Source organism: Sceloporus occidentalis, unplaced genomic scaffold, assembly GCF_023333645.1.
Source record: "Sceloporus occidentalis isolate IW3139 unplaced genomic scaffold, rSceOcc1.0.p SCAF_56, whole genome shotgun sequence".
In the NCBI taxonomy this organism is placed as follows: Eukaryota; Metazoa; Chordata; class Lepidosauria; order Squamata; family Phrynosomatidae; genus Sceloporus; species Sceloporus occidentalis.
Genome location: NW_028317036.1, coordinates 4,895,136 through 4,919,098, shown reverse-complemented (window position 1 = coordinate 4,919,098; position 23,963 = coordinate 4,895,136). Strand labels below are relative to the sequence as shown.

Sequence of the window (23,963 nt, the reverse complement as noted above, 5' to 3'; positions counted from 1 at the left end):
GGAATTGCGTCCAATAGACACAAGGGAATTGCGTCCAATAGACACAAGGGAATTACATCCTGCCCTCCTTTGCATATGACTGAGCATTAGCCCTCAGCCCAGTAGGGGGTCTCTACTGTAGTCTGTGTAAGGAGGGAGGGGCAGGACATGTGGCACCTGGACAGGGTAGCAAACAAGGGGAACAAAAGCACACACCATAATCACAACATATACTGGGAAATGCAGGTATCACAAACAATAATTATTACAGACGGTACCGATTAACCCGGGGCCGTCACATCTCCCCCCCCCATAGTCCGGCAGACCCGGCTAGACCCCTAACGGGTCGGCTTGGGGCTGTCCGGGAAAGATAGGTGGGCATTAGGTTGTCTCTGCTCCCCAGTCTTTGGAGTGTGGCGCTCTGCACCCGGGCCCATAGTCTGTAGGGAGAAGGCTGGCACTCAGGCCCCTCCAGAAACCCATGGCATGGAGGCCTCTGTGACAGTCCCCTAGCTCGATTGCTCCTACAAAGGTAGCGCTTACCCGGCCAACGTCTGCCTCTCCCGGTGCGTATACCATTCGCTGGAGAGAAGTGCCGACTGCCCCTTCTCCCTGGAGGGTACCCAGCCTCTGGGGAGGGATGCCGCCTGCACCCCCTCCCTGTTGCTCCCTCTGCCGCTGGGGAGATGAGCCGACTGCCTTATCTCCCTGGATCCCTGTTGTAGGTGCTGTGCAGAGGCCAGAGGTGCTCTGCCCTGTTGCCAGCGCTTCTGCTGGGGCTAAGGGATCTTCGGGTCCGGCCTGCAGCTGGGGGGAGGGAACGGTGTCCCTTGCTATCATCTGCTGCTGAGGAGGGAGGGCAGGTTCCTCTGCTCCCGGGATAGTGGGCTGCCGCTGGGGAGACTAACCAGCTGCGCCATCTCCCGGGTCCTCACTCAGCCGCTGGGGAGGAATGCCGCCTGCACCCCCTCCCTGGCTCTCCTTCTGCCGCTGGGGAGATGGGCCGGCTGCCGCATCTCCCGGGATATCTGCCAGCCGCTGGGGAGGAGGGACGATACCTTCAGCTCCCATCATTGGGATCAGCCGCTGGGGAAGAATGCCGCCTGCACCCCCTCCCTGGTGCTCCTTCTGCCGCTGGGGAGATGGGCCGGCTGCCGCATCTCCCAGGATATCTGCCAGCCGCTGGGGAGGAGGGACAATACCCCCAGCTCCAATCATTGGGATCAGCCGCTGGGGAGCGAGGACCGGTTCCTCCGCTCCCGGGTCTGTGAGCTGCCGCTGGGGAGACTGACCAGCTGCGCCATCTCCCGGGTCCTCACTCAGCCGCTGGGGAGGAATGCCGCCTGCACCCCCTCCGTGGTGCTCCTTCTGCCGCTGGGGAGATGGGCCGGCTGCCGCATCTCCAGGGATATCTGCCAGCCGCTGGGGAGGAGGGACAATACCCTCAGCTCCAATCATTGGGATCAGCCGCTGGGGAGCGAGGACCGGTTCCTCCGCTCCCGGGTCTGTGAGCTGCCGCTGGGGAGACTGACCAGCTGCGCCATCTCCCGGGTTCTCACTCAGCCGCTGGGGAGGGATGCCACCTGCACCCCCTCCCTGGTGCTCCTTCTGCCGCTGGGAAGATGGGCCGGCTGCCGCATCTCCCTGGATATCTGTCAGCCGCTGGGGAGGAACGCCAGTTGCCCTTCCTCCCATGATTGGTGACGGCTGTTGGGGAAATCCAGATGATGGGGATGTAGGCGGGGCAGGGCAGAGGTCAGCAACTTTCTGCCCTGTCGCCAGCTCTTCCGATGGTGGGTCCCTGCTAGCAGGTGGGGACCCTTCGCTGTGGGACAGGTAGACACCAGCAGCATTCTGCCCTATTGCCGGTGCTTCAGCCTGAGCGAGGATTGCTGATGCAGGACAGATGTCAGCGATGCTCTCTACAGGTGCCAGCGCTTCTGCTGGTTGGTCCTCGTTAGCCGGCCGGGACACCGTGCTGGGGGATGAGCAGAGGCCAAAAGCACTCTGCCCTGTGGCCGGCTCTTCTGCCGGTCTGGCATTTTGCGGTGCTGGGCAGAGGATCGCGTTGCTCTGCCCTGGTGGGTCCCTGCTAGCAGGCGGGGACCCTTCACCGTGGGGCAGGCAGAGGCCAGCGGCACTCTGCCCCGCTGCCAGCATTTCAGCCGGAGTAGGAGGGGCGCATGGTGATGGGCAGAGAACAGCGTCCCTCTGCCCTGTTGTCAGTGCTTCAGCTGGAACTGCAGGATCTGTCGACTCCCGTGTCATGGAAAGGCCGCCTTCCAGCAGCCCTAAGTATTCCATCTCCAGGCACCATTCCCTGTAGACTAGCCCTTCTAAGTCAGCTGCCAGGGTCAGTTCTTGGGAAAGCGGCAGCATTTCCTCGCGGTCCTTGTACAGGTCCCAGAACCTATAGCTCTCCGAACTACCAAAGTCGTCTTCTGCTTCAAAAGCTTCCCAATCTAAGCCAGGGACATAGAGGTCCTCACCTTCCGGAGAATAGTGATTTCCGGACCCCCACTCCTGCTGGGCTGCAGCCCAATATAATGCTCGGTATAGGTCCCCGAGCTCGAGCTCCTTCGCCACCAACTTCTCCAGTGTGGCTACTTCCTCCTCGGTGGGCTGCCATCTCATCCGGCGACGCCGCAGCTTAAACAGCTCCCCGAAGCGTTGTTCTGGGGTAGGCAGGTTCTCGCTTCTGCAGTTGTACCAGTTTTCCATGGCATCTTCCCACAGCTCTAGCCGAATCAGGGCTCTCCATTCCAGCCGTACTTCCTCTGGAATCGGCCCTCCCTGTATCGTCAGGGCGACCTTAACTCGAGTCTCAAAGTCCCATAACGGAGCTTCCCACTTATACTCATCAGCTCCTCGTGACGCATTCCTCTGTAGATCCAGGTCCACCTTGAACTGCCGATCCATTTCCATTACCGTCCTACAGACTGTTTCTGCAGATGGAGTGGCTCCGTAGAATGCCATCCTCCTCTGTAATCTGTTGCGGAACTTCTTCGTTGCCTGTTCCCGACACCGGCTCAGTTCTTCTGCCATAGCTGCCGCCGATGTGGCTGTACCTCCGTGGTCAGCAAGCCTGTTAGTCCCAGTAGTGGTTGGGCTGTCTCTGTACTGAGGAAGCATCCCACCGCTGCCACCAATGTGACGGGACCGACCTGTACCCCGACTGGGTACGCCCGCCGAACGTTGCTTCCTTCGCCCCATGGCCACCGGGGCACCAGAGACTAACCCCTTCGCTGTCTGTGGCTAGCCGAAACTGAGCTACACAGGGTGGCTATCGTCCTGAAAAGGACAATACGCGATCATAGCAGAGAACACAGCTCTTCAGGAACCTCGGCCGTACTGTAGTATACCGAAGTATAGCAATACAGCACCCTACCGCCCTAATAAGGGCAGCACCGAGGCTTACCTCAATAACAAGACAGGACTCGTAGTGAGGTAAAACAGGAACTCCCTTTATTTGGGAACACAGGGGCATTTAAACAGTACAAGGGATTGAGTTACGTCCAATAGACACACAAGGGAATTGCGTCCAATAGACACAAGGGAATTGCGTCCAATAGACACAAGGGAATTACATCCTGCCCTCCTTTGCATATGACTGAGCATTAGCCCTCAGCCCAGTAGGGGGTCTCTACTGTAGTCTGTGTAAGGAGGGAGGGGCAGGACATGTGGCACCTGGACAGGGTAGCAAACAAGGGGAACAAAAGCACACACCATAATCACAACATATACTGGGAAATGCAGGTATCACAAACAATAATTATTACAGACGGTACCGATTAACCCGGGGCCGTCACACCCATGTTGGCAAGAGATGCGGATCCGAGTCAAACATATTATAGTAGATGTTCAGTTTGCTGTAAAAGGATCAGTAGCCGGGACCTGCTGGTAGTGGTGATAGAGGAGCAGTTGGTCCTGCCATCTGATATACATGTATGGCGTGATAGCCTTCCAGATATTGCCACAGTGGCTTTAGGCGTTCTAACTTTTTTTGGCTAGTATGTATTGGACATGCCAGTGTTCCGCAGCCATGTGTGTGAAATGCTTTGGGGCAATATAGTTGTGTTTGTTTTCAGGTCGATATTAACCAGCTTGCCGTGGACATGCTGACATAGTCCTTTTGTATGAGCATCTCATTGCACTGAAATATATGAGGGTGCATTAACAAACGCTGATCATTGATTTGAAAAGCCAATTAATGTAAATGAAACAATTTAAAAGGAACCAGTGATTTAGGCAGTAATACAGACCCCTGGCCTCTGCCTTAGATCTAGACAGTAGAGGTTTACCTTCATCCAGAGCTATTTTTGCATATAGCATTCCCCTTGTATGTGGCTACTAGATAAAACAGCAGATTGATCCTGAATATACAATGATTCACGAGAGATAACATGGGAGGTGTGCTGAGCAGGGATAGATTAGGCTGACACCCTGTTCTGTTTGCAAAAGGAGTGATTTCAAACTTGATGTTGTGGAGGCTCAGCATGTTCTAGACTTTGATTCTCACTTATTTTAGAGAAGTCAATTAGATGGCAACACCGGGAAGTGGGAGTGACCTGCGCACATTGTATTCAGGGTTCTTTCTGCTTTGATGCATTTGGTTCAGATTGACAGAACACCAAAGGATTGCTTACAAGTTCCTTTCCAAATGCATCTAAATGTTTTACTATTTGTCTTGTTGAAGACGATAAAATGTCTTAAGCATCAGACACTGTTTCTCTAATTGGGGCATTTTATATGATTAGTAGCTAGCCATGAGTACCTGGGCATCACTGGGTGTCCAGGTAGGATTATTATGTGCCATGGTTAAGGATTCCCAAAACAGTTTGGGTCTTAGTGAGATAGTTGTGTGTAATTAATATGTCACATAGCCAGAGCCTACCACTTTGTTCAATAAACATCTAGCGTGACATTAAATAATGCAGTGATTTACAGTGGTTGACTCCCCATAGGTTAACCCAAATTTGCTTACTTTTGGTTAATTCATGCCATGAGTGAGGATCTTTGGAAGGAAGAGATATATTCGTAGCAGACTTGAATATCATGCTTTCCAAGGATTCTGCATGTGGGAAATACGTTTTTCCTGTGCATTCAGTGTCCAGTATAGCGGAGTTCAGCCTGTATGCTGGGGCAAAACTAATAAGACTTTAGATCAGGTGCCTTAGTGCAGTTAAAATGGCACCATAAAAAATGGCCAGGTTCATCTGAATCTATTATCTGTGGACCTGTTCCTTGAAACTATTGTTCAAAAGCCAACTCCAATTAACCTGCGAGATTCAAAACCATCTATGGTTCTCCGGAAAGGAGGAAGCTAGCTGAATAGTTCAATACCTATTTATTTTTGGGGAATACTAATCATAGAAACATAGAATTTGAGAGCAGATAAGAAATAGTCAACCCGTCTGATCTGCCCATATTTCTGTGCCATAGAAACCTCAAACCTTATCTGGTCCCGGAAAACGATAGTGAAAGAATAATAGCCAGAGTCCGTTAAAGTACAACAAAGTAATTTGTAAGCACAGTTGTAATAACGTGTAATAGTTAAGCGCATCCTATTTAGTGAAGAAGTAAAGTATGAAGTATTATGTGTGAAGAAGTAATTATGGAGAAATCACAGGTGCCCTTAACCAATTAGTGTTCATGTATTTTTTAGCGAGCCCTGGTGTACAGTACAAATTGTGGAGTTAAGATCCAATAAATTCTCTCTGAATAGATACAATTTGAACCAGAGCTCAGAGCTTTTGGATACCGTTCTGATTGCTGAGTTTCCGTAACAAAATAATGTGATCACGCTTTCACGTCTAGGTTTGTTTTGTGTTTCCTTCTTTCCGTACGTTGGCATAGAGGAACGTGAATGCTTTTTAAAATACGTTTTCAAGATTGCTTCCCCCAACAACAATGTTAATGTTCTGGAATCTTGTTTAATGGGGAAGCAACTTGTCCTCTCAGTTATCTTGCTATTCGGATAAATAAACTCATGAGATGATGTCGCGTCACCCTTTGGATGGTCTGTGGGACATGGAGATGTGTTCGCAGTTTAACCTCTCTGTTTATCCTTAGGGTTACCGCAGACTTGCTCTAAATTCTGTTTATGGGTGTACAAACATTGATGATGCGAAATGGAACAGCTGGTACCTGTATGAGTTTTTTTTAACTAGCCATTTAGGTGTTCATGGCCTATTGGGCTGTTTATAACACATTAGGTTAGCAACACTACCAGTGCCCACTATCCTGGCCCAACATTTTAAATTGAGTAGTCTGATTTGGGTGTTGACTCCATGATGTCCTTGCCAGCCCTTCTCTGTTGGCAGCAATAGGTGGTTAGTGGGTAGATTGTAACCTATGACTGAAGAGGTAGTAAGTGTCAGTTCTAGCTTTAAAAAAAAAAAAACTTCCTAAAATTTTGTTTTCTTCATGATAGCTCTTGAGATTGTTTAGTAATCATAATTATCACTCCTTCAAAAATGTTGAAGAGTCCTGTTGTGAAGCTGAAGCTCTGTCCTTGTTGAAGAATAGTTAAGGGCTGGTAAATATCTGAAGGTTAATGTGAGCATTTATGATCTTTGAGCCGTGAAGGGTAAAGCACCAGGCCAAAGATCCTGTTTTATAGTTAATATCTCCTATCACGCCATGGACAGCATTAATTCTTCATTGTTGGGACCTACTTTCTTAAGAATCTTTACAAACCTCCATATTTAGCATTACTGGGCACCTCTCAGAGAACTTTACTGCCACTTTTAACCCATTTTTGGTTGGTTTGATCAGAGATCCAGTAGAACCTAGGCACCACGATCTCTTTCAATTACCAAATCCGCTTTTAGACATGAATGCACTTAAAAAAGATGGTGCCATGACTCTTGGGAGCAGCAAGACATAGTGTTATGTAGTATAGCATATACTAATCTTTCTGGAGGCATTTAGCCAGCTCTGTGATGGACATCGCATGTTCCAAAGTAGCCCATTAAACATAGTCTTGCTACTTTTGTTATCGAGTGGTGTGGATTTGGCAGTGACTGGTAACCCGTTTCACACCACGGTGCTCTGTGAGTCTGATCTCTTGGCCCACTAATATTTTCTTCATCCCAAACTTGGCTCTGTTATTTGGGAGCTGAGCTTTTGATGAAAGCTTTGAGAGGCTGCTGTGCTTTATATCTTTCACAGTTTGCATGTTTAATGGCGGTTGGCGGTGGATTTTGTTTGGATTCCTATGGTTTTAATGATACTTGGAACATCACAATGGATTTCTTGATAACAACTCTGTATGCTGTCCAGAAAGTAACATTTGAAAAATCTGCAATTACTTGTTGTTTCCGCCTTTTTTCATATAGTGTTTAATACAATAGATGTCCAATGATAATGTTGCACGGATAAAGAATGCTTTTCATCTGCTTTCCCATGTTCTCATAGGGAATTTTGTTCACATTAGTGTTTGGTGCCTCTGAGGGGGATACATTCTGCTACGGGAAGTTCAAAGGTGTTTTGTATTCTAATAAATGTCATACTACCATACAACATTTCTAACAATCTATATTGGTTTTTGTCTAGGTAACATCACATGTTTAGAGCATATGCGGAGTAGCATTAGTCTGTATATTCCCTTGACAATACTCTTCTACACACTCTAGGATCCAGGCAGTGGTGTATTCTGGCCTATGTAGATCCATGGATTGTGGGGTTGATACACTGCAGAGGTCTGCACTCTGTAGCACTCATCCCACACACTGCGCGTCCTTCAGTGATGGAGGGACGGGATGGGACGTCAAGCCCTAGCATCCAGAACAGATGACGCGAGGCTTTATGTAGGACTTGGGAGGCATTTATCAAAGCTACTCTGGGCCAGTCCTAGGGCAGTCGCCCCTTTAAATACACCATTACATCTGGGTTTAGTTTCAATAAACCATGAGTTTACATAGGAAGTTTAAGCTCCTTGATATCGCCATAAATTTTGAAGGGCCAACGCCAGTGAGCTTCTCTTGCAGAAAGATGCTCCAACCGGTAACTCCTCGCATTATTGCCGTAGCTCTCTGATCTTGGTCCTTCATCAGGCATAGTAAAGTCAATGGTTTGAAAAGCCCCGTGCAAACTCCTCGTTTATTGGATTGACCCCACATCTTTTGATTCAGTTATTTAGTGAAATATGTTCTTGGAGCCTCTCCAAAACTCATCGTGAGAGCCAACCTAAAGCTCTTGGGCAACTGGCTCGTGGAAAGGTCACTGATTAATTCAACATGGCATATTTCCATAGACATTCATCTATACTCCAAAATCGCATAGATCACTTCTTAGACGCCTTGGTCTGTTAAATCTAAATAGAGATATGTAAGACCCCCGCTTCAAAGGCAGTGCTTTTACCAGTGAAACACTTGCCCCAGGCTCCCTTTTTGCATCTTCTTTGTTCTGTTGCGTGGAGTTAGTTTGATTTCTTCAGGTGCCTCGAGTCCTTTTTTCATCTTTCTGTACAACATTGTTTAATCTTCTGTAAGCACCATTTCCCATATATAGTTCCACTTTCTTTTTAACATATCAAAGTATAGAGCTAATTTCATCCCCTTTCTTCCCAGAGGGCCTGGACTTCCCTCCAGCACTGCAGAGGTGAAGCTCCCATGTGCATCTGATCATAGGGTCCCAGGTACTTGGACGCAACTAGCCTCATTTTATGGATGCTGGCTGAGGTCTGATTGCCTTCCTTCCAAATGCTGGTATTGTGACCTCTGATTGGTGTGTTTTTGATTTTCTAACAAGCATGTTTTCTTCTGGAGCTGATTTTGGCATTTATTTTTATTGATTTCTTTCCTTTTATTTCTTTGTACATACTCCCAGTTTACACACTGGTCATACACAGATGTTCAGTGCCAGAGTTTAACAAACTAGCAATGTGAATTTTCAAAGCAGGGGGTATCCATATTTTTCTTTTGGGGGGGGTCGATATCTTTACGTTCTTTTTTTGTTGACCATCTTGCATAGGATCTATTTTCAAAGTTTTATGTTTATAGTGGGATCGGATGAGCACCTCTAATTAACGCCTTATCTCAGTGATGATGTGCGACTCGTAACCCGGTGCTTACGGGCTTTATCCCTCATTGAGAACCGTTCTTGTTTTCTGTTGAGTAGCACAAAGCAGATTAAACTAAATGTATGTGAAACTTGATTAGAACCAAAAAACTGTTTACATGAAGCCCATCTGGAAATTAGAAGAAGGAAATGTGTAATAGTTCTCATACCTTCTAAAAACAGATCTTTGGTGGAGCGCTGAAGAAGGTTCTCTTCAGGACAATATGTCTGTTCCAGAATGTGTCTCGGGCGTTACCACTTTCTTTTTTCCGGCCTTTTTATTATTTTTTTTTGTTGTTTTGGATTGAGTCACTAGGATTTATTGACACAGAGTTTGTATTTATTTCTGCTAAATTCTTTGGGAGTCTTTTGTACCCTTATTTTCCATGAAGGGGGTAGAGGTTGGACCGCAAGAGTATGTGCGTAACCAACGAGACTCATAAAGTGCGGCGAATCAGATCACTTAATAGGACCATTTATCAAAGAATGTTCCAAAGAACTGGGCAGTCTAGCCGTGATTTCGACCACGTCATTGTGTTGGATGAAAAACGTATGTATTTCCACATGAAGTTCTCTATTGCTCCGAGCCACCTTGCACCTTCTACCCAAACATCACCACGGCTTTATTATTTGTTTAGGTCGTTTCTCAGTGTATTTTGTATTCCCTCAAATGGAACTAGAATAGAAAAATTGACAGTTATTGTTTTATTAGATGAACTCCATGCATTGTGTAAACTTTCTGCTGAATAACTTGCATTCATTATGGGCAAGGGGCATAATTCTTCTGTGCTCCTAGCTTTTGGGCACTTTAGATGGTTGCGGTGGTAAAGATTATGAACACTGCTTGCGCAGTTCAGTATGATCCCTAGTGTTTTAGGAATTTAATAGGTTCAAATAGGTAACATTTCAGAACTATTCTGCTTGATATATGTGCCATTTGTCTCTTTGTGGAGAGAAGATGGGGGGGGGGACTCCAAAGGTAAACTATTAAGTAATCTACAATATTTCTTATAATGTGTACCCTTTCATGTTTCTCATAGATTGCCTATAAATTATGCCATAGACAAGATCCTTAACCAACACCAGGTGTTCCGAAGAGTCAACATTCTCTGCCTATGACTGTAGACATGATAGAATCAGAATATAAGATGGATCTTCGTACAACTGTTACAAACGGTCACAGAGCATAAATATTCTGATCGAACTATGAAGTTGCGTTGGTATAGCGCCTTTGCCATTTAACTTTAGTGATAGCGTGCATTTAACAAAACTTACCTTTTTTAGAATGGGTTGCTATGTTTTCTAAGCAGAAAATGGTTACTACCCTTAACTCCAACCAGATGCACGTTGTTTAGTCTCTTGCCAAATGCCAGATAGACGTTATTAATTGAGGGCAATTTGATGATGATGAGAAGGCCCCGCAGAATTACCATTTAATGACCCATGCCGTATTACATAGGTTTTCCTTTTCACAAATAGATTTGGGGTATAACTACAAAACGTTGTTGGGAAAATATGATGAATTGTTAAGTCCCAACAAAAGGGGGAAAAAAAACGCTCTTTTTTTTTTTTATCAGCAATTGATTAATCTGCTCTCCAGACTCCTAATATGTTGACTTCATTAGAGGAGGATAGATTAGCGTTAGAAGGAACGTTTACAATAAAGAAAAAGAAATCTGCTTTTGTTTTTATGCAGCGCTGCCAATGTATACAACGCTGCACATGGCAGAGGAATTCACACACATTTAATCACTAGAAACCACCTAATTAATCTCTGTCCCTCCTCTTGCGGGGCTCTGTTGATAAATGCAGCGATTATCCTCCAGTGTCATCAGAACAGCACAGGTTGATGATGATACCGGAAATAAAGGTCAAGTTGGGGGTTTAAACAGCATAAAACGAACCCATAAAATAATCCGGTAATGAAACCATCGATTAATTGTCTTCTTCTTGTTAGTGATTCAGATTTATGTTTTCCAGCATTACGTCATATCTGCCTCCACAAAAAACATACCTAGTGCGTTTCATACAAACGTCCCTTTTTTTCCATGCCCCCCCCTCCAGTGCAAATCATATTGACGTTCTACTTTCATCTCAAGTAGTTCTTGACTTTTCATGGACTCTTTCTGCGTCGTTCTAGACAAACTCTCTACACAGCTTACTTACAGTTGTGTGGCTGCTGTCCAGAGCTATTATAATATATATATTATTTTTTGGGCAAAGAAGTAATTTTAAAATATATGTGATCCCACACGCTACTTAATTAGAAATAAGTAGATGTATTACTACTAAAGTGAAAAGAAAAATATTATATTATTTTGTATATAAGAATACTAAAGAAAAATATGACCGTTCCTCTATACTGTAAAAATATTTCCATATTTAATGGTAGTGTATGTAGATGTTAGAATATGCAGAAATTCCGTTTTGAAGACTTCTACAATAAAATTCATAAATGCTGTATGTGTGTATATATATATATATATATATATATATGTGTGTGTGTGTGTGTGTATATGTATGTATAGATACATACACACATGCATACACACTGTTTATATAGTCACAGGTAAATGCCCTGGCAGGTAGGTCTCTGATTTTGTCAGCAGGGGGCAGTGTTTAGTTTTTATGATGGCTGCAGCGATAGGTAAACATTAAAACATCATTTGTTCCAGTTCTCTTTCACCCAAACACAAGCTTAAATAAATTGTTGTAATTGTCACACATGCACTTTTCATGTTTATAGCATTAGGATTTAAGGCCTAAACTAAATATAGCAGTATTTTCCGCTGGCCGTGTTAACCTGTTGTTATAGCACATGCCGATTTGCCAGAATACTGTAGGTTAAATATAGTTTTATTTATTACATATACATATAGTCTGTTAAGTCCTAATTCTCTTCTTTCTCATTTGGCAATCACACACAAATTATTTGTGTTTTGTTTTTTTGTAAAACATGTGCACATGTATGTTGCCCAAACTTTAAAATTCCTAAAATATTTTTTTCAAAAAAGTTAAAATTACCCATTTTTATCTGATATATAAAAAAATAAATGTATCACCAAACATCATTTTTGGGAAACTGTAAGTTTTTCTAATAGAAGGTCTCATTTGGTCTTGTTTCATTGCTGAATTATGCTTAGATTCCAAAATGAAACACACACACACAGTGCCTTTGGTGTATTTAAACATGGCCCACAACTTAACTTAATCACAATTAAAAATATAATATTTTAGTATATTTGATAGTGTATGTCAGGGTATGAATTTGATATTTCTTAAAAAAAATAAAATAAAAAATATAACTACATGATGTCTTAGGATCCACAATTCTGTTGAAGAAAAGTACCATATTCAGTTACTGATCCGCTTCACATATGTCCAGGTTCGGGGATTTACTCGGTTTTATTACTGGATGCTGTGGCAAGGGTCTTTCCTCTCCGACTATCTTGGGAGCTATAAGCCCCAAAACACTTGGTGCCGTTTGTCTCATTTGATACTTTTTTGTCTCTTTTTCTTGTTGTGTATTATGTACTTTCTAAATTGTGTCAAGGTCAAATGCAGTCATAGTGGGATTCCAAAATGGTGTATGCCTTCTCTGCACTATACAATGTTGCAAAGATATCTCAACTATTATCTTAACTATTTTTAAGGTGTTTTTGTTACTTTCCCTCAAACTACCCCTAAATTTAACAATTAACCACTAACAAAGCCAACTTACTAATTATGTATAGTTGCTTATTCAGTTTATTTTCATTATGCTGCAAAGCCTTAACTTTCTAGGCTACCTTAGATAATGCCTGGTGACCCTCTGCCCCCCCCCCACACTGGACATAACGTGTAAAAACATATTGGATGAACTGCTCAAATTGGCTGATTTTTTCTTATTTGAGGTTGGTCAACAGTGGCTTTATCTTTTTCAGGCATCAAACAGTTTATGTTGCTTATGTTAATGGTTCAGACTTTTCTGCTTCTCCTCCTCAGTCTCAGTTTGAAGTGGAGATCTTCAATGTACGCGGGGAACAGGCAGTTCAGACAACAAGACTTGAGGAGGCAATCCAGAACCTTCAAGAACAGCTGGAAAGCAAAATCAGTCCACGAAAAGGGGAGGCCAGAGATGTCTGTGTGTCTACAGAGGATGAGAACCCACCAAGGACCTTTCGCAGCGTGTACATTCAAACTGACAGAGACACATTCCTGAAGCCCAATGAGGAGGACAGTAGGACTCAAAAGAGTAACCAGATTCTACCCAAGAAGCTCAATATCACCTCACTGAACCAGAGCCTTGCTGGTCCAAATGAGACTCAAGCCCTACCTCCTCCACCACCGCCTCTCCCACTCACAAATTCAATCCAACCATCGCCACCTCCTCCTCCTCCGCTCCCAGGAGGTATTTCTATTCCACCACCTCCACCACTACCAGGTCTGGGTCCCCCTGCACCTCCACCTTTACCTGGCTCTGTGCCTCCACCTCCTCCACCGCCACCTTTGCCTGGCTCTGTGCCTCCACCTCCTCCACCGCCACCTTTGCCTGGTTCTGGTCCTCCACCCCCTCCTCCTCCTCCTGGCTCTGGTCCCCCGCCACCTCCACCTCCTGGATTCATATTTGGTGGCAACTTAACCTCAAGCAAAGCCCCTCGGAAACCCCCCATAGAACCTGGCTGCCCAATGAAGCCACTGTACTGGACGAGGATACAGCTCAAGAGTAACGGGTACGTTTTTGGAGATTAAAATGGGATAGAAAATCAAAAATGGTTATGTCATATGTGTTCCTCTTCCTAAAAAAGTACACATGCGTGGTGGGGTGCCTGGTGATGGAGTGAAACAAAGTATTCTTCACTCATCCTTGAAAAACAAGCTCGAGCTTGACCTTTAAATCATGGGGTATTTCTGCAGCTACTGTTACAAAATGTCAGTACTTATAGTTGATGCATCAGCTTCAATCGAGGGAATTTTGGGAAGTATTTGGCTTACAACCAGTTGTTAAAAAAGTTGTAACGTTCACACATCTCTGTACATCCAATCAGTTCCAATCCCACGTTATGGGAATCGCTGAGTGAGCCCAATATCGCTGACCCCAAAGAGTTTGAAGATCTTTTTTCCAAAGCGAGTCTTCAGCCGAAGAAAAAACCATTGTCGGAGACCTATGAGAAGAAAACTAAAGCCAAGAAGGTATGTTTTTAATTTTCCCCCGAGCCATAGCGTCTGCATTATGTGTGGGCTTCGTTGTACAAATTATGTGTCTAATGCAACATGCATAGTTTGTGAACAACATTATTAAGTGACAGCGTTGTATATATACCTGGGCATTTCTGTTAACTCTATGTCTAGTTCACGCTGTGTATTCGGACAGTGTAAGTTAACAACATATGTCTGTTTTTAAATGCAGACCAGAGGCCTTAATCTACAGAGAAATTCTGCAGTAAATATGTTAAGAAATACTCTGAATTTATGATCATAAACAGTGCCTTCCGTGTCGAGGGAAGGTGAGGGATCCATGGAGTTATAAGGGGCAAAATGGAACATTTTTGTTAGATGCTTAAAAGCCCCTCATAGTTACTTTATTTTATGTATGCCATATTTTAAGTAATATTTTTATAATGATAAACCTCACTGGGTGTGGCAAATGATTATATATATATATACGCTCACAAACCAGCAGCCAATATAGCTAAGCTATAATGCACATGTATCATTGTGCCAGCTAAAGTTGTTTAAAGGTTGTGGGAATTGTTGTTAAGCATGGAGAACTCACAAACGCTCTTTGTGATATAAAGGGGTGATTTAAATCTGATTCCTTGATTCTACCTGGCGTCACTTTTGTATGGATGCATCATTTATGATTCCTTTTAAAGAATATGACCCCGCACGGGGTATGCATTGCTGCATTTTGCGAGTAGAAAGAAAGCTTTGTGCTGTGTGCGATGGGGTGCGCTCGTTCTGCAACAAACCAGCCCTCCAGCTCCGGAGATCACTATATTGCATCGTAGGTATTGGGGGGCAGTGACTTTGTCCAGGTTTGGAGTCAGTTTTCTTCCCATTGATCTGCTGGCACTGCCTGAAGATCCTAACGATTCCAGAGAGACAAGAATCGAGCCAAAACTAGGCAGGGATATCGATGTCTATGAAACCTTGCGGAGCTCTGACCCCAATGCGCTGAGAACCACAATGGGGACAGAACATTTATCTCTTTAATCTCTCTACATCTCCTAAACTCTGCATTGGCTCTGCTAAAGCGATGGCTTTGTCATACGCGTTCTGTCTACACATCTTTATTCTTGTTTCATGTAACTTTGAAACGTACTCCTATTTTGTTCGTGTGATGATGCTTTTGCATTTTCACTTATTTGGGACCCATGCTTCTAGATAGGGCTAGCAGGCCCGACACATAAAACTGGACGGATTCCCGTGGACAAGTGCAGCAATATGTAAAACATTATATCGAGTTAGTGTATACGTTTTACATGCTGTCAGATAACACTTGGACGACAGTCCAGCAGGATATAGAAGCCACATGCGGCTTTAAGTGGTTGGTCCAGCAATGCTATACATTTTGTGGTCTGTGCTTTCATGTCGCGTTGCAATGAGTTCTGACACATGTCAGTTTCTAGCGTAAACGTGTTTGAACTTTAGCGCAAATTTGCTGAACTGAACATTTTAACCTTGATAGGGTCTCTAGGTAGCGGAGTCCCTGCCAGATTCTTCGTTACTCCAATAGCAATCAATTTGTCTCCTTGTACTATGTTTGCTGTTATTTGGGGCCACGTTCGGCTGAGATCCCAGATGAAGTTAACATGGACTCTGCCAATGGTGAATATTTCTTACTGACCTTCAGAAATTAGCAAGTTGTACTTAGTTTTAATGAACGGGATACAGAGCACTTATGTGTCATTTTAGGGTTTAAAATTTTCCAAAAATGATGTTTTTTATTTGGTTATATACACCTCATTTTCTGTCTCTGCCAGTGACAGACGATTGGCTGATGCTAGAGGTGAGCATGTCAGCTGAGGCCCTTTTCTCACGGCTCCTGCGCTGGGGGGGCACTAGACTTGCGCATTCGTCTTCGGGCGAACATGAAAACGAGCACGAAGAGGCCGTTTTTTTGTTCGTTCCGAAGACACGCCGAAGAGAATACAGTGCCGGCAAAACGTAGGAGAAGACGAAGACTTCGTTTTTGCCGCGCAGCCGCCAAAATTTCAAACAGGAGTGAGCTGATCTCGTCTGTCCAATCAGCTCACTCTTGTGACGTCACGCTAAGGGTCTCGTCCAATGCCTGTGCTGCTGTTTTTTTAATTCTGAAGGCGCCTTTATAAGACCAGAGCTTGCCTGAGAGATCCATTCATTTTTCGCTGTGACTGCTTTGGCAACACTGCTGTGCTGCATCCGAGCGTTACAGAGAGAGATTGTTCTGTTCTGTGTGAGACTGGTAAGCCTTAGCCTGCCATTTCTCACAGTGTACTTCATCCTCACTTCAGTGCTACTTAATATAATTAATAATAATAATTTGATTAATTTAATTTTTTTTATTTAATTTGTCATCAACTGTAGTGTAAGTGCTGTTGAGTTGACAGTGCACCCAGTGCCTCAGTGGCACTGGGGTGCCCTTGCCCTGGGCTGGCACTAGTGCCTATTGCCTGTCCTGCTTAAATAAATTAAATAGAATTTATAAATAATAATTTAATAGAATCTATAATTTAATAGTTCATTATTATATATATATATATTTGTCAGTCATATATATATATATATATTCTATAGTATACTAGTGTAGAGTGTACTGTAGACATTCATCTACTAGTGTCTAATTTAAAATCAGTAATATTAATTAATATAATTAATAATTGAATTCATTATAAAATTATATATATATTTGTCAGTTATAGTTAGTAATAGTATACTAGTGTAGAGTGTACTGTAGACATTCAAGACATCTACTAGTGTCTAATCTAAAATCAGTAATATCAATAATTCTATAATTCTTTCTTGTCTTAATAGTTAATTAAATTAGCTATAAATAAAAGTAATAATATTAAATAATTACTACTAGCGTATAGTTCAGCTAATCTTATTAGTACTGGTGCTGCAGCTCTATAGTTTGTGCTTTGTTTTAGCAACAGCAAGAGACCAAGTCAATTTTTCTTAATTAATCTTTCATTTTATTTCATTTGTTTTGCTCACCTCAGTCCATCAGTGAAGTGAACTTGTTGGGCTAGTGAGTGCAGCCGCATAAGTGCTGTGTTTTTTTTTGATCAGCAAGCACACTTCCCAAAACATTCTGCATGCGATGAGGAAAATGTTTAGCCTTTGGGTGGGAGCAGAGGCGGGCACCAATGTTGAAGTTGGTTTTGTGGTAACTGACGGAGGTGCCAATATGGTGAAAGCGCTGCGAGATGGTCATATTGTTGGTGTGCGCTGTGCAGCCCACATCATCCATCTTGTAGTGAAGGCAGCAATGTCAGAAGGAACTAATGTGGCAGCAGTAGTTCTGTCCCGCTGCAGAAAGATCGCTGGGCACTTTCACCATAGTGTTAAGGCTAGCCAACTTTTGAGGGAAGAGCAAGAGAGGTCAGGTCTTCCCGTACACTGCCTACGTCAGGATGTCAGTACACGGTGGAACTCCACGTTAGACATGCTCGAGAGGATTTTGGAGCAGCAGAGGGCAATCCATAATCTTGCCTCAGAGCACAATATTGGGATTACCTCTCCATTGAATAGGGAGGATTGGACAGTGATCGCCCAGCTAGTGGCAGTCCTTAAACCATTCAGGGATGCCACAGAAAATTTAAGCTCAAACACTGCCAGTCTGGCCCAGGTAATCCCAGTGTTCTCCCATCTAGGCAGCAAGATGGATGTGTTCCTTGGAAACCGTGAGGCTGTTCAAGGTGGCACTCTACATCCTGACATAGCAGCCATAGTCAGGAAGCTGAAGGATCTGCTAAAAGTACACCTTCGCAAACGAATGGAAGAGAGTCCCGAAATGATGCTAGCGTGCCTTTGCGATCCAAGAATTAAGGGAAAGCTAGCTTTGAAATTTAATGTTCTCAGTAGCTACCGGGAGCAATTGGTCAACAAGGTGCGTGACTGGCAGCGTAAAATGGGAATGCTGTCCGAGGAGGGAGAGGTGCAGGAGGAGGAAGAGATGATGTGGTCTGCTACTCCTAGCAGCAGCATCAGCAGCAGTGCCACAAGCAGCACAACACAGCTGAGTGGAGCAGCTGCGTTTTGGGAAGAGGCACTTGGGAGTATAGTTGGACCATCTGACAGAGCTAGCAGCAGAAAGGAGAGTAGTGCTGCTGAAATGGTCAAACTTTACCTCTGTGAAGTTCCTTCTGCGCCTAATGTTGATCCTCTTAGCTACTGGGATGAAAAGAAGAGTGTGTGGCCTGCACTCTCATGGGTTGCGCAGCAGCTACTATCATGTCCGCCAACCACTGTTCAAAGTGAGCGCGTGTTTTCTATGACTGGAAACATACTGAGTCCACAGCGCTCACGCATGGCACCTCATCTGATGGAGCAGATTGCCTTCCTTAAATTCAATCTGCCCAAGTTGGGTTACCCAGCTCTTAGCTTGGAAAGTTAATTTTTTTTATCTGTAATGTTTAAGGTAGTTTCTCCCCCTGGTTGCACGTGTTTGCGGTGTGGCAACGTCTGCTACCTCCGCCGGTGTAGCCAATTTACGCTAGGGCCTAGTGTCTGAGTTCTGGAAGTCCGCTCCCAAACGCCATGGACTGACAGACTTTCATGCTTTGCCCTGGGGTGAAACAGGTGAGCGGGTCGTCAATTGCCCACTCATTCACCTTTTTCCTTTTCCAACGGTGCTGCTGGTGGTGGTGCCAGCATCTTTTGCCAGTTCGCTTCCTGGCTGAAATCATGCCTCAAATGTCCCTAATGGAGAGGGTAGTTTCTCCCCCTGGTTGCACTTGCTGCGGTGTGGCAATGCCTGCTACCTCCGCCGGTGTAGCCAATTTACGCTAGGGCCTAGTGTCTGAGTTCTGGAAGTCTGCTCCCAAACGCCAAGGACTGACAGTCTTTGGATGCTTTGCCCTGGGGTGAAACAGGTGAGCGGGTCGTCAATTGCCCACTCATTCGCCTTTTCCAATGCTGCTGCTGCTGCTGCTGCTGCTGGTGGTGGTGCCAGCGTCTCTTCTCTGCCAGTTCGCTTCCTGGCTAGTGTCATGCCTTAAATGTCCCTAATGGTAAGGGCAGTTTCTCCCCCCTGGCTGCGTCTGTTTGCGGTGTGGCAACGCCTGCTACCTCCGCCGGAGTGGCCAGCTTACGCTAGGGCCTAGTGTCTGAGCTCTGGAAGTCTGCTGCCAAACGTCTAGGACTGACAGTGTTTGGGTGCTTTGCCCTGGGGTGAAACAGGTGAGTGGGTCGCCAATTGCCCACTCATTCGCCTTTCCCAATTCTGCTGCTGCTGCTGGTGGTGGTGCCAGCGTCTCTTCGATGCCAGTTCGCTTCCTGGCTAGTGTCATGCCTCAAATGTCCCTAATGGTAAGGGCAGTTTCTCCCCCCTGGCTGCCTCTGTCTGCGGTGTGGCAACGCCTGCTACCTCCGCCGGAGTGGCCAGCTTACGCTAGGGCCTTGTGTCTGAGCTCTGGAAGTCCGCTGCCAAACGTCTAGGACTGACAGTGTTTGGGTGCTTTGCCCTGGGGTGAAACAGGTGAGTGGGTCGCCAATTGCCCACTCATTCGCCTTTCCCATTTTTCAATGCTGCTGCTGGTGGTGGTGGTGCCAGCATCTCTTCTCTGCCAGTTCGCTTCCTGGCTAGAGTCATGCCCAAAATGTCCCTAGTGGTAAGGGCAGTTTCTCCCCTCTGGCTGCGTCTGTTTGCGGTGTGGCAACGCCTGCTACCTCCGCCGGAGTGGCCAGCTTACGCTAGGGCCTTGTGTCTGAGCTCTGGAAGTCCGCTGCCAAACGTCTAGGACTGACAGTGTTTGGGTGCTTTGCCCTGGGGTGAAACGGGAGAGGGGGATCGCCAATTGCCCACTCATTCGCCTTTCCCAATTCTGCTGCTGCTGCTGGTGCCAGCGTCTCTTCTCTGCCAGTTCGCTTCCTGGCTAGTGTCATGCCTCAAATGTCCCTAATGGTAAGGGCAGTTTCTCCCCCCTGGCTGCGTCTGTTTGCGGTGTGGCAACGCCTGCTACCTCCGCCGGAGTGGCCAGCTTACGCTAGGGCCTTGTGTCTGAGCTCTGGAAGTCCGCTGCCAAACGTCTAGGACTGACAGTGTTTGGATGCTTTGCTCTGGGGTGAAACAGGTGAGTGGGTCGCCAATTGCCCACTCATTCGCCTTTCCCATTTCCTTTTCCATTTCATTATTTTCCTTCTGATACACAACCAACCAAACATAACACACACAATAACACAAATAACACAGTGACATAACACATAACACACATAACACATATAACACAGTGACAAGTGACAACACACATAACACACATAACACATACACGTACAATGCAAAAATCACAAGGACCTTTCCTCTTGTTATTTGTCCTGGCCTTCATTTCTACACTCACTAGCATTAACGCTATAACTCACACTTCATACTATAACATTTTTCCATCCACATACCTGCCAACAGACCCAACTTTTTCAGGGACAGTCCTGCTTTTTTCCAGTCCTGTCCCATCTAATTTAGCTAAACTAGGTATGCAAATACACGTTGGTAGTTATAGCTCGGTAGGTAGCACTAGTATAAACATTAAATAAATATAATAAAGTACTAAATAATAAATAATAAATCTAACTTTAAAATACATTTAAATAAACCCCTAATTTTTTTTTAAAACCCATTAAAATTAAATTATTATTTAGACATAATACATCTTTAACCAAAGCAGTGCACTGCTACTAATCTTAAACATAACCGTACATTAACCCTAAGCTATTTTTTAGTTCTTGTCCAACATTTTTCCATCCGCATACCTGCCAACACACCCAAGATTTTGGTGGACAGTCCTGCTTTTTTCCAGTCCTGTCCAGTAAAAGTTGGGTTGTTGCAAAGTATGCCATTGTAAATAGGTAGCAAATGTTAGGCATGTATTACAAGTGGTCCAAAATCAATTTAAAAATGTAAAATAATCCCTATTCTTTTATTAAACATCTATGGATGTGTGACTGTGTATGATAAACGGAGGCCAAGTTCCTTGGAGCATTTGTCTCTAGGTCATTTTGTGTACAGTACACCTCAGTACGTGTGTGCAACTCTATTGGTCGTTTCGGCAGGGGGCTGGCCTGCCATCAACGAATGAAGTGCGTTCTGCAATTCACTAGTTGATGCCAGACCAGCCCCCTGCCGAAACGACCAATAGAGTTGCACACACGTTCCTTCACGGCAGCTGCTGCTGCTCCGATGTGTTGTTAACCCCGTATTAACCCCTGCAAGGCAACCGGGAAGGAAACGAAGATTAAACGAGCACGAAGAATGTCCGCGAATATTCGCCCGAAGAGAAGACAGGAACGGGCGAGTATTCGCAGAATACGAAGGTTTTTTCCCCCCCGAAGACGAGCACGAAGACGAACACGAAGAGCCCCCTGGTGCCCAAGTCTAGTATTTAGCGACATCATATGCCTCAAGGCAAATATTATTGTATATTTTTTAAGCCTGCAGCCCAATCTAAATATATATATATCTCATAGGATCATTTAGTTATTTAAAGGTCCTCTTTTCAGCAGCTTTAAGACCTTCAGGGAAGTAGTGCTCTTGACCAGTGGTTGATAAACAATAGGGGAAATGGGGCATTTGCCCTAGGGCACGTGGTATCAAGGGGGCCCACTTGTTGCTGGCAGTGATATAATTTGTGTAGTATAGCCGACACTTCACAGAAATAACTTGTGCTGGGTGATATGGAAGGTCAAATTGGGCCCATTAGATGCATGCAACAGGAATATTTGCAGAGTTATCAGACAGACTCCATTATGGGTGTATGATCAGTGATGGCACATCTAGCTTCATATTCCCTTTCATGGATAGGGTCAGCCAGTAAGAAGCTGCTTTGTTGGTCACATGTTGCAGTTCATAAGAGCGGAAGCTGTAGGGCTGTTTGCATATAAGGGAAGGGCAAGGACCAAAGTTACTGTGTGAGGATCCCTCAGGCAGGAAGCTGCATCTACAGATAAGAAGATACTATAGAATTAGGAGCTTTGATCTGTATTGAAAGCAGTGTGTGTATATATGTGGGATATCTCTGTATGAATTCAGGTGGTTGTTCCTAAAATGCTTATCAGTGTATGAGTGTATATGTACATGCATTATACCTTTGTGTGTATTTGAGTGCAGCAGCATAATGACAGACGTAGCTTCCATTGTGTTTGTAAAGGTTTAGTTCAATGATTCTACTGTCCGGAGCATTCCAATCCAAGACTGAATTGTGCTCTGATCTATTGGTGAAAAAAAAGCACCAGAATTGTAGAAAGGAAATATCAAAGCAAGAAACAATATATTTACGTTGCATCTACCTCACGCCCAACCCCCTCTATAATATATTACAATGTCGTATGATTTTACTGTGGAAATTTAAATATATAGCGTTACACAAAAACTACTACCACAAATTTTGACAAAGGCTAGTGGTAGAAATAGGTCTGGGGTGTCTAGTTTTCAAAAATATATTATTTGATTGAGGAAAATTAAATTGGCCGGCTACAAGGATGTCTCAAATAGGACATGGGCACAGGGTGACCAGATAAGCTGGTATTTGGGACTCTATATCTTTACATATTATATTGTAAGATATCGTTGAGTGGGTACGTGTGGCACATTTGTAAACATTTTGGGCCAATGGGAGATTTTTTTTATGCCCCTCTTCAGTCATAGTTATAGAACACAGGGCAGTCTAACTTGGAAAGATTTAAGTTTTTGTTGAGTTAGGTGAATGCAACATAAATATATTGGTCCAATGGGAATTTTTTTTAATTTCATCCTATACATAAATATTGGAAAATTTGAAAATCAAGGAATGGGCTGATCATACATGGTCATATCAAATAAATTTGGCGCAAACCCAAAAGTAATTGAGCAAAGGGATCCCCCTCAAAGGCTACATGTCTATCTTCATTGTTATTTTTCCATGACTCAGTATTTCCTGAGAGTCATGTTGTCAGACAACATGCTGCCTAACTGACTTATTACTGTCCCTCTGTGTTGAAATATTTACATTTGCATGCATTTTAAAGAGGAACTCACACCATAGTTTTTATTATCTTCATGGTTAACAATATTAACTTAAAAAAACAGTTTTTACAAAATAGCTTATGTCAAAAATTTGCTTTGTTAACTTCAAGTTAAGCATACTAGAAAAATACTTAATGTCGACTAATAAAGTTATCTAGGGAATATCATCCTTAAATCTACATGTTTATGAACAATGCTTCTCCTCTCATGCATTTGTCCCCCCCCAGTATCTTTGCTTGTGAGAGATATGTTTAGGCGAACACATTACCTGCTTGCCACTGTTTACCAGGGTCCTGTGCACTGCAGCCACTCATAAGGATAAGTGCTTATTTTTTGCTCTTGCAGGTTAAAGAATGCTTAATGTAGCACTTACATTACTTTAATATGCATTATTCAATGGTGGCGCTGTATGGGACACCAGACTGTCTCTTTAACAAGGGAACATTTGGCCATAATTGGAACAGAGTGGATTTGAGCAGAAATTCAGTGTCAAAAGGTATAGTATTATTGTGTTTTTTTTTATAATGTTTATGTGAAGATTAGGGTGGTAGACTGCTAGATACGTTGCCAGATACTGTGAATCCTAAAGAAAAGGTAATACAGGAGCAAAATAAAGGAAAAATACATTGTAAGAAGCTCTATATGTTTTAGATCCAACCCTCATTGACACCCTAACCAGCTCTGTCTCTCTTTACTACACTTAGGAAACGAATACTGTGTGTACATGAAAAAGACAGGAAGA

General features: G+C 44.2%; 1 protein-coding gene across 1 annotated transcript in view; it reads left to right on the top strand.

Annotated features, from left to right (window-relative positions):
- LOC149287856 (formin-1-like) overlaps window positions 1-23,587 on the top strand; it is a 42,811-nt gene extending 19,224 nt beyond the window's left edge. The window contains exons 4-8 of the mRNA XM_089492449.1: window positions 5,136-5,181; window positions 9,720-9,738; window positions 13,027-13,754; window positions 14,070-14,214; window positions 23,567-23,587. Coding sequence (XP_089348575.1) covers window positions 5,136-5,181; window positions 9,720-9,738; window positions 13,027-13,754; window positions 14,070-14,214; window positions 23,567-23,587 — 959 coding nt within the window. The remainder of the gene's footprint in view (window positions 1-5,135; window positions 5,182-9,719; window positions 9,739-13,026; window positions 13,755-14,069; window positions 14,215-23,566) is intronic.
- Window positions 23,588-23,963: the final 376 nt, after the last annotated feature.